A 10,519-nucleotide genomic window follows, 5' to 3' on the forward strand; every position below is an offset into this window, starting at 1 on the left:
TGGCAAAAGCTGAAAATGAATGTTTACAGTTGCTGAGAACTTAATTGAGTGGGCTTTAGCTACTTTGCAAAGAGGATTGGGCAAACATTTTAATCTTTAGTTGTGGAAAAACTGGTAAACGTACAGCTGGAGGCCGAACTTGGATCAGGGACGTACTACCTGGGTCATAAATAGGGCAAAATGGCCCTCCTTTTTATTTTTTATGTGGAGACAGCTCAATATGAGATGTGCAAACAGATGCTGAGCATCATTAAGCATGTATGAGCAGTGCATCAGCACAAAACCCACCTGCCCTTCAGCTAAGGTCTAATGACAACAAACGCAACAAAAGCCTTAGGTGATCCGCCCAGCCTCGAGGGGGCCGCCGTAGCGGTCTATTCAGCCTCTCATTCACCTGTGAGAAGGGCTCAATGGGGCCTCATGTTATTAAAAGCTTTCATACACGTGGTCTGACAGCATTATGATTTGCGTGGAGGACACCCGCTCAAAACAACGGTTGGTTTTTACATGATGGTTGAGGCTTTTGTTGAAGCGTCCGGCCTGGCCGCCGCTCTTAACATTGGGTTATTTTGCTGCAGCGCTTTAATTTAGTAGATTTCCAACATAGAGCTTGTAAGTATTACGCCACCCAAACACATGGATATGCAGACAATAGGCACGCGAACAAGCTAACCAGAAGGCATGGCTAGGTTACCGGTAACAACGTGTACTTAAAATCTGTCAAACTTTTCCATCACACCATAGTCACAGTGGGAGTTGGGGGGGACTACTACATTTAAAAATGTAGTGTAAAAGAAACTTTATTCCAAAGGGAAATCATAACCCATATGTCATCCAATATCTTCAAAGAGTTGATGCTATGGGCAGAAAGGACCTCTGGTAGCAGTCTGGAAATGAATCTGAGGAGGCCTCTGACTGAAGACTGTATGAGACCGTATGACAGTCTCATACCAGACATCATATCTGATGACTGCCTGAAATAAAACTTCCAGAGTATTCCAAACACCGCTGAACCTACATGCCTCAGACAAACCTGTCGTCTGTGTAGCCTCATCCTGTTTAAAATGCAAACAAGCACACTGCATTGTTTTGGCCCTAAGGAAAAATGACTTGGGTGTCAATAATGTTTTACATCAACAAAATAATGAAGTGAGGGATTTCAGTGAGATGTTACCTGTAGGCAAGACGTGTTGTGAGGTGAATGAAAACATTAACATCAAGTTGCATAAAGTTTTTGTTTTCATATTTTAGCACAACAAAAGCAACTTTTAAGAAGCACAAACTAGAATCGGAGAAGCATGAGTCTAGTGAGGTGGCATGCTCTACTTTACTACCACGTTTTTTGGGGGGGTTGTAAGCCAGGCAAGTGTTGTGGGGGGTAGTTTCTGTTGTGATCATGTGACAGTTTGGTCAGGAAGAAGCGTGTTTTTTTTTGTTGTTTCTTTTACTTTTTTTCACAGACTGTTGTCTGTTGTGAAACTCCTGGTGGATAACTGTGCTGCTCTGTAACCCGTCAGGATGAACCGTTTGACCCCTGACACACAGCTGCTCAGTGTGAGACACACAGGCTCCCGTTTCCTCCTGGGACCAACATCAGTTAGGATGTCTTCAGCTGAAGACAACCGGACACACACACACCACATTAACACACACTGTACACCAGGGTAATGTCAACCTTAGGCCATGATGAGCTATGGAAACTTCAGATGAGTCACAAAAGTGTTACTGCCATCTAGTGGCGGAGGAGCGCTATTTGTTCCAATACGGAAAATGTCTTTCCATAGGGGGGAATATTTGTGTGTAAATATAGTTACTACTATCATTATTGATAATATTTTTTAAAAAGATCTCTAAAGTCATCCATTAACAAGTGAAGACAAGTATCACTTCAAATCCAAGCTAAAAAAAAACAAAAAAAAAACTAAAGGCAATCCTAATGCAGCTGTCCATAAATTAACCTGAGCAAAAAAAAAAAAAACACAAAACAGTCAGCATGGGAAGACGGTGAAATAAATAAAATAATAATAATGTGAACAAAACTTGAAAAGTTATGGAGGGAGTTCCATGACTGTCAAAGCATTAATAGGACAACTTTTTTTTAACATTAATTCTGTTCATTTAAATTTTTCTTTGGATTCAATGAAACATTTTTGAATTTGAATTGATGTTTGGAGATAGTTGTTTACACACCTTTACTTTCAATCAAGTTGGGCTGGGAACTTTGGGGCAAATTAGTTATGCAAGATGTAGCTAAACCACTCTAATTTCATAAAAAAAATATGTTTTTTCTTCATTCAAGTTATAAATCAGCTTTCATTTAAATCTTTTAGAGATTTTTTTTTGTGTTTCTCTACAATAGCTCCTGTAGTGCTTTTTGCGATTTAAACTATTGCGCAACTAGAATCATCTGAAAGCAACAACTTTCAGACGATTATGACCAATTTGCATGGACGCAGGTTTCACCAACTCAAACTTAAGACTTTTTAGGTCAATTATGAATAAAATGTAAAATCTCTATCACTAGAGAGATACAAAATTTACAGTTTTGGTCCCCTTCGTTATTTTGTGTGTCTTTTTGTGGCTCTTGACAACAACCTTGTGCTTCTCACATGTCATATACTGCTCTAGCTTGCTGCTAATACTTGGTTGCTAGTTGGCTAGCTAGAAAACAACTATCAGCAGCTTGTTACTGGTAGCCTTACATGAATAATGTATTCATGTTTATGGTCTTAACCACTTGAGTCACAGAACGCAGCGAGTGAAGATGTCGGCACACAACTCAAACTTTTGCAGGGTCCTTCAAGAAAAAAACCCTACATAGAATGAGATTAAATAATGCTGAAAGGCCTGCAAATGACACATTTAAGGCTAACTTACATTTTTGTGTTTGAATTTTAGATATTTTAAAGCCTTAATTTTAGATAAATTAAGACTTTTAAATATGCGGACACCCTGCCGCTATATTCAGTATTGCTTTGGACCAAAAGGCATACCTGCCAATTCGATTAATTAAAAGATGATGAGAAAATAAATACAAATCACACAATCATGTTGAATTTTTAATTACTGAAGAAGGTGAGTTAGTTTGTTATCCAGCTTATTATTGTGCATTCTGAGAATGAGACTGCAGATCCTGCACTTTTCCTCACTGTAGATGTAGAAAAAACAAATTAAAACATTAAGTCGTTCTGTTTCATAACCAATGAATAATGATCATATAAAAAAATAGCAACATAGATTGACAAAATCCAACAATCACGGTACAAAAAAAAAAAAAGTTACTCAAGGCTGAGAGTCAGATGGCTGATTTTACACACTATTAAAACTACGTCACATAAACGTTTACACTACAGGGCAGTTTCTCCTGTCTGAGTCTGTAAGGACAGGATGAGATGTGGGTTAAAGAAAGAAGAAAAACCAAACATTGCTTCTTTTTATCCATCTAATAGCTTGAGAATGCTTTCTCTCTCCTTCAGAGCTTTCCAGGCCTGATCCTTCTCCTTCTTGGTCGGTGTGCGTTTCTTCTGCCTGGCAGCCATGATGCGCCGGAAACCCTCCATCACCTCGTTATCGGCCACCCTCACTCTCTGCCTCAACTCCTGCTTGCGCATCTCTTCTTTTGCCAACCTGTGGAGACAGCGGCATGTCAAAGGCTCAAAACTGACACCTAGACTTCGTTGGTGCAGTTTACACCAAAAAGGTACAATCCTCACCGGAGCAGCTCCTGCTTCCTGGCTCTGTTGTGGGCAATTAGGGCTTTGAGTTCTGCTTGTCTCTTCTGCAGCTCGGCGAGGACCTCGTCCTCCAAGTCTCCTCCTTGTCCGGGTCGCTCCTCCGAGTCCAGAAGCCCTTGAGCTATCAGCTCCTCCTTGATCCGCGCCTCCAGGGAACGTGTGTGAGGAACACTGGGAGCAAAGAAACCGGCAGGAAACTGTCACTACCAGGGTGTGTGCAGGTTTCACCAACTCCCTTTTAAAGGCCATAATGTCATTAATGTTAAATTAATGACATTAATTGGTAAGACTAGTCCTTGGCATCCGTGTTTAAAATCAACCAAACTTCCAACTTCAGAGTTTGTGCTGCATCAAATGCTGCTCTTAGATCAGTGCTAGTACTAGCTGACTTTAAATGTTGAGGCAACGGCGTTCTTACAGAGTCATATTCAATAAATTAGAATATACATCCCGACGAGTCTAGTTTATCGGATTAAAAGGAGCTTTTTAAAATAACGACTTTAAGCAGGTATTTACAAAGCCCACGTTTTTGTTTTATAAAATAGATGTTTTTACTGGTCTTATGTTATATTTTAGTCTTAAATGCCGTGTTTTCATTAACTGTAAGGATAAAATCCATCATGATTAAGAGAAACTCGTTTACTGAATGGGTCTGTACATTAGGTTGATGTTGCAAATACCTGAAAGCTTTTCCCTGACTTCGAGGGGAAGTCCCAGCTCCATCATTCGCGTCCTTTCCTGACATGTCTGGTATTGGAGAATCCTCCATGGGGGATATAATGTTCTCCTAAAACATGACGGGGGGGGGAATGCGGGGTGAAACAAAACTCAAACGATTATTTCTTTATATTTTATCTCCTGTGATTTCTTTAAAGGGGTTTTAAGAAAAATCCTCTAAGCTTTGGGAATCACATGAATCATCAGAGTAGAAAACCTGGATCTGACCTCTACAAGGGCCTGAAGCAGACGCTGAGTGAGCGGACCAAAGGGACAACCGTCTTCTGGTGATTCGTGCTGAGATTCGGATTTCTTCAGCAGTGAGTCTACATCTACATGGATGAACACATGGATGAGTGCTGACATGGAAACACGGCTGTGCAGAAATACGATCCTGTCACTTTAAAGCCAAAGGCAGACATGGCTGTGTTGTTCTCTCACCTTTAGCATCCAGTTCTGACAGCGGCCCTCCCATGATGCTCTTCTTCTTGTCGTTGGCTCGTGCCCCTTCCCTCTGCTCCTCCAGCAGGTCTTCTTGAGCCCACCGCTGGGAATAGTGTTTCCCCAACGCAGGAATCTACAGGAAACAGAATTAAGTGTAAGAAACAGATTCCCATTTATTAATGGGGTCGTGTTGTTTCCCATAATGCTACCCCTTATTATGTTTATAGCAAAATCAGTTGTTATACAAATACTATGTCAAATATTCAAAGTCTAAAATTTGACTTTGTAATTTAACGACTTGAATTTGGGCCTCTGTCTCTTTAAAAACGCCTGCTTTTTCTGAAACTCCGCCTTTATGCTTTGTATCTACAATGATTTACTGATCCATTTTGTACAAAAAAACACTATTTTGTTGACTTCAAACATTTTCATTCTTTTACTTGACTGTTTAGTAGATAAAAAAGGCAAAAATGTTAGTTTTAAAAATGCTATGAAAATATTTTTTTGTAATGGCTAAAGGTTGGGACAACTCTTGTCTACATGTAGAGTAACAATCCAGCCTCAGCTGAGCCGTTTTAGCCTCGAATGAAGGAGCCGAGTTTTGTTTTCTGTCATACTTTGAAATACTCGGCCTCGTCCTCTGGAGGTTTCAGAAGCTCCTCCAGCAGTCGGGTCTCTTCATTGGTTATATCCGCACAATACGGCTCAACTGAAGCCCAGAACCTGAAAAACAAAGTAGCACCAAGGCGCCTGAAGAACTTTTTTTTTTTTTTTTTAATGGGTTGTAAGTTTACAGGAAAGCAGGGATTCATTACCTGTTGGGAGCGTCGTTTTTCGGAGTGCGGGGGATATCTTGCGGATCATCTGTAAATTCATATTCTTGAACTTTCGGTTGCAGGTTTTTGGATTTGGGTCTGCCGGGTCCTGGGCCCGGCCCGTGCCCTCCCTTGCAGTCCAGTTTTTGCTTCTTGGGCTTGTGGCGGACAGGGGCTGCAGGATCTGGGTCCTTGCTCGGCTTTAGAAAACGCTTGTCTCCCTTTTTGTCCTGCCAGTCTGTGAGGATCTGAGGAGGAGCACGCCACAATGAGGGCAAGGTGGTGCGGTCACAAAGTAGTGCATACCTTTTATTTATTTTTTTCCCCCCAAATATTAAATCAGTAAATACAAATGCATACCATTTATAGTGTAATTCAGAGCAACAAGCTGATTCAGAAGTAATCTAAACAAAACTGGCATAGAGACTCACCATTCATCAGACAACTGGAGTGATGAATTTGAATTAATACAAGTTACAACAACATTTAACTTAGTTTTGGATCAATAACGTATTTCTGAATTTTAATTCGATCAAAGCATATTCAACTGTTAGGAGGATGTAGCCAAAGTCCAGAGCTAAAACTGGTTGAGCATCTATGACAAACTTGAAAATGGATTTTCACCAGATTTGACCAAGCTTGAGCCATTATAGACAGAATAATGAGCAAAACTTCAGCTCAGATATGGAGAGCTGGTACAAGCATAATCCAAAACACTCGGAGTTGAAACAATAGGGGAAAGTCGAGGATGGATTGACTCAAGAGACTCTCAATAAAAATACACATCACACTTTTCAGACTAATTTATTTATTTATTTGTTGTTTTTTTTTACATTAAAGTCTATTTAGCATCTTCCTTTCAGGTTTAAAATATGTGCTACTTAGTAAAAATCCCAATAAAATTGCATTAAAGTTTAGAAATAATGTGATAAAAAATTTTTTTTTAAAAGTACACAAAAATGTTTAAGAGGTGTGGATAAAGTGTCCTGGATCTCCACGCACCTGTCTCTGCTCCTCCAGGGCCCGCAGGCGGCGGCTGGCCGAGGACAGCAGGGTCTCCAGCTCCAGCTGCAGGGTGTCCAGCTCCTCAATGCCGATGCCATCGTCCTCTGAGCGGCCCAACACCGCAGTGTAGCGGGGGCACAGCTTCACATGCTCCACGGGTTTGAAGTCGTAGTATTTAAGCGGGGGACAGTCCTTCAGCTCGCTCATGATGCTGTCCGGCGGTGGTGGGGGTGTCTGTCAGCGGCTGTTCACACGGGCAGCGTCGTTATTTCTTCATCATCAGTCTTATGAACACACAGCGCGGCGTTTCGCATCTCAAACCCAAAGCACGTCCAAACGGGGCTGCCTGCTTCACACGGCCGCCAAATTACTGCTCCGTTTTCACGAAAGCTGCTTCAGTGTTCATATTACGTACGCAAATAATATATACAAAAACGTTTTAATAACCTGTTCTTATGTATTCGGGGCGTATACGCACCCAAATTAAATGTTTTAAGAGTAGCAATATTTACCGTCAGTGAACGGCGTCCATGATGGGAAAAACCATTGTATTGAGAGGGGTGTTTGTAACGTATATAAACAACGTCGTAACCTCATATAAAGCTAAAACTCGCTTAAAAGTAACATTACATTTGCCTTAGTGCGTGTAACAAAGTTAATCATTCAATGTAGCGCCAAATATGTGGGTAAAATTATCAAGTTTCGATCCCATCTACTTGAAATGCTAAGGTGGTATCTTCAGAGCAAACCATTTTCCCACCATGGTGTAGCTGCGTCAGTACTGTCCTACTAATAATTTAATTATAACCTTTCTAACTGTACAATATGTAGTAAAATAAACACTTTGCTCGGAAACCGGCCTAAAATCGTTGAAATGATCCCAAAACAAACCGTTAAACGCAACGTCTTCTCCCATAAAATAATGGAATGGACTCGTCGGGGTGTACGCTCGTTTTGTTTAAAGGTACTTCTGACCTGGGCGGTGGCTTGAACTTAGTTCATGGTTTTCTCTGTGACGTGCAGACATCCGCCCCTTCAAACAAGGAGTTAATAGAAAACGAGCGCACTTTCGCTGTACTCTACTATGTAGGATTTACGGAAGAGTCGTCCCAGGCGTGGCTGAGGAACTTCCTTCTTGTACAGATCAAAAATGGTAAGTCTCCTACACTACATGTACCTTTATATTTAAATATTTAGCTTTTTAATTCGGCCGATCGCGAGCTCGTTCAATGCGATATTAGCTAACTACCTAGCTTAAGTGGCCGTTTTGCGGCTGGGCTGCAGTAGAAATCAGAGCACGGACATCCTTGATGAAACGATATGTAGAAATTAAGGGAGATTTAGCTGAGCTGTCTTTTCTTCTCGGGCCTCTTGTTACGGATTTATTTTTTCAACACCTTTACATTTCAAGGCAAATATATATCTATTTTTTTCTCGATACTGTCGAGGATTTGCTTGAAGAATAACGACGAGCTACCGTCACCTGAAGGCATCACGTCCACTACTCCTAAAGAAACCAATCACTTCCTTCCTAAATCCACACACAGCTGAATTATAGCTTAATAACTTTGTGTGTACGTGCATAATAAATCATTATGAATGAAATGAAACCTTAATGTGAAATGTATGTCAAACCTGACCTCAGAGGTCAGGCCCTTTGAGCTGGTAGGTTCACTTTTGTTCCTGCTCTGATCTTTATCGCACAACAACATAGCAGGCGATAATCATTCCTCCCGTTTTCTGCTCAGACGGCGACTCTGCGCCCCTACCTGAACGCTGTGAGGGCCACCCTGCAGGCAGCCCTCTGCCTGGAGAACTTCTCCTCTCAGGTGGTGGAGCGTCACAACAAGCCCGAGGTGGAGGTCAGGTATGTTTATTGGCACTGGCTCATTTGGAGCCCGTCGAGAATTTTTTTTTGTTTTCATTTTTATTCCATCCCTCAAGCCTCTTGTGGATATCCTGCAGCTGCCACACAAGTACGGACTTGATCCGACTTGCATAAGAACGCGTGGGGAGGGAAGAAAGAAATAGCACAGGCGCGAGCAAGGGCTTTTGAAGTTGTGCTGGAAGGGGGCTTGCCGCAGCCTGTTTTGCCATCAGCAGCTATCTTGTAAAGAATGAACGACCCCGAAGGCTGAAAGATGCGCTTTCCGTTGACATGGTTACAGGAGCAGTAAGGAGCTGCTTCTCCAGCCCGTGGTGATCAGCCGTAACGACAAGGAGAAGGTTCTCATCGAGGGGTCCATCAACTCCGTCAGAGTCAGCATTGCCGTCAAGCAGGTCATTTTAACACAATTTGATGTTGTTGTTGTTTTTTTAACACCACAATCTAAAAGCAATTCTACTCAACTGCAGGCTGATGAAATCGAGAAGATTCTTTGCCACAAATTCATGCGGTTCATGATGATGAGAGCTGAGAACTTCTTCATTCTGAGGAGGAAACCAGTCGAGGTAAGTAATCAGTTTTTTGTTTTTTTTTAAATATAGATTTTTTTAAGCTCTTTAATGACAGCAAAGGGTACAATCATCCATATGCAAACAGAATACAATAAAGTACCGACATAAATCACATTCCTCTACAGAAGCTGGAGTGAGATAAGCAGAAAGATGGCGAACGGATGGATTTTTTTTTTTCTTTTTGTTTTTTACTAAATTGTTTGCATCTTCTGTCACATCTCCACAGGGATATGATATTAGTTTCTTGATCACCAACTTCCACACGGAGCAGATGTACAAACACAAGCTGGTGGACTTTGTCATTCACTTCATGGAGGAGATCGACAAGGAGATCAGCGAGATGAAGCTGTCCGTCAACGCCAGGGCCCGCATCGTCGCTGAAGAATTCCTCAAGAACGTACGTTTATTATTTTTAATTTTTTATAGGCTTCAATATTGTTTGACATAATGACTGAGGCTAATTATCCGCTTCCTTTCCACAGTTCTGATGCTGGCCTTGTCTTTGGGGTCTCTCTAAGGTGCCAATCAACTCACGGAGAACTTAGGGAGTAAACAGCCAATCAGCGAGGAGATGAGATCGTTGTGACCAATCCGACAGCCTTTTGTGTGCATCCTGTAATATTTCCCCCGTATTCATGGATATCAATTCCTGTATATAATGAAATATTTGCCAGTTTCATTTTCAGCCTCTCTGAACAAATCCCCAAACAAAGGCGGGTCCTTAAAGTATTAATCAAGTTGATAGCCATGAATATGATGGAGCGCTGAGGATTTGTTGTTGCAGATAAAAAAAGAAAAATGACCGGGTTTTTTTTTTGTTTTTTTGTATCGTCTAACGGAGTCCTGTATGTTCTGTCGCCATTGCTTCAAAAATTGTCTCCAAAGTTTTGAACACAAAAATGTCTAAGGGGAGCGATCCGCGCGGCATTAAATCACGGAGTTGGAAGCTGCTCTAAAGTTGCCATGGTAACCAGTGAAAGAAAAAATAATGAGAGAGAAATAAAAGTCATCTGTTTGTACTTGTGTGTTTGGAGTCAGAAAAGCGCCATACATGGTTTGGTGCCGCTGCACCTATAAACACTTTCTGAGGAAGTGGTTCGTCGAAGGCAGTGAGGTCATGTCAGCGAGGAAGGGGAAGTGCTGCGGACGGCATGTTAGCATGACACTTCAGGGAGATAAGGTCATTTGGTTTTAAAGTGGGGTTGAGCGGACTACTCCAAAGTTCTCGATGTCTTACTTGCAGCAAATAGCCGTCATGATGAAAATTGAGCTAACTGCTTTTCTTTTATATCTTATTACTTTCAGTTAAGACAATAACCTCACATTGGCACCGCTTTCTAAATAAAA

The 10,519-nt window shown here is 41.4% G+C and overlaps 2 protein-coding genes and 1 long non-coding RNA gene across 4 annotated transcripts; 2 read left to right on the forward strand and 1 right to left on the reverse strand.

Moving 5' to 3' along the window:
- Positions 1-3,046: 3,046 nt before the first annotated feature.
- On the reverse strand, positions 3,047-7,655 carry tada3l (transcriptional adaptor 3 (NGG1 homolog, yeast)-like). Of its 2 annotated transcripts, XM_032548802.1 has the most exons (9): positions 7,228-7,655; positions 6,713-6,959; positions 5,711-5,958; positions 5,513-5,618; positions 4,893-5,028; positions 4,680-4,783; positions 4,415-4,521; positions 3,714-3,905; positions 3,047-3,627 (listed from the first exon to the last, which is right to left on the reverse strand). In XM_032548802.1, the coding sequence occupies exons 2-9, from the start codon at positions 6,920-6,922 to the stop codon at positions 3,435-3,437; spliced, it is 1,296 nt and encodes a 431-aa protein (XP_032404693.1). In that variant the 5' UTR covers positions 6,923-6,959; positions 7,228-7,655; the 3' UTR covers positions 3,047-3,434. The 2 variants fall into 2 exon arrangements, with proteins under 2 accessions (XP_032404693.1, XP_032404692.1); XM_032548801.1 differs by having other exon boundaries at positions 6,713-7,654.
- Positions 3,833-4,832, forward strand: LOC116710033 (uncharacterized). Its single transcript, XR_004337026.1, has 2 exons — positions 3,833-3,945; positions 4,610-4,832. It is a non-coding gene; the product is annotated as an uncharacterized LOC116710033 (long non-coding RNA).
- Positions 7,656-7,738: 83 nt separating the features above from the next.
- arpc4l (actin related protein 2/3 complex, subunit 4, like) lies at positions 7,739-10,191 on the forward strand. Its single transcript, XM_032548812.1, has 6 exons — positions 7,739-7,868; positions 8,464-8,582; positions 8,884-8,995; positions 9,071-9,166; positions 9,399-9,569; positions 9,655-10,191. Exons 1-6 carry the CDS (start codon positions 7,866-7,868, stop codon positions 9,658-9,660), a joined length of 507 nt encoding a protein of 168 aa, XP_032404703.1. The 5' UTR covers positions 7,739-7,865; the 3' UTR covers positions 9,661-10,191.
- Positions 10,192-10,519: the final 328 nt, after the last annotated feature.

The sequence above is a fragment of the Xiphophorus hellerii genome, chromosome 20 (assembly GCF_003331165.1).
Source record: "Xiphophorus hellerii strain 12219 chromosome 20, Xiphophorus_hellerii-4.1, whole genome shotgun sequence".
In the NCBI taxonomy this organism is placed as follows: Eukaryota; Metazoa; Chordata; class Actinopteri; order Cyprinodontiformes; family Poeciliidae; genus Xiphophorus; species Xiphophorus hellerii.

Bases quoted from the DNA above. Each gene is read 5' to 3' on its own strand.
- tada3l (XM_032548802.1), bottom strand. From the start codon at position 6,922: ATGAGCGAGCTGAAGGACTGTCCCCCGCTTAAATACTACGACTTCAAA. The intron at 4,784-4,892 runs GTGAGAGAACAA...TCATCCATGTAG, and splicing joins GTCAGAACTGGATGCTAAAG to ATGTAGACTCACTGCTGAAG. The intron at 3,628-3,713 runs GTGAGGATTGTA...CTGTCTCCACAG, and splicing joins AGGAAGCAGGAGCTGCTCCG to GTTGGCAAAAGAAGAGATGC.
- arpc4l (XM_032548812.1), top strand. The intron at 8,583-8,883 runs GTATGTTTATTG...ACATGGTTACAG, and splicing joins AAGCCCGAGGTGGAGGTCAG to GAGCAGTAAGGAGCTGCTTC. The intron at 9,167-9,398 runs GTAAGTAATCAG...ACATCTCCACAG, and splicing joins TGAGGAGGAAACCAGTCGAG to GGATATGATATTAGTTTCTT.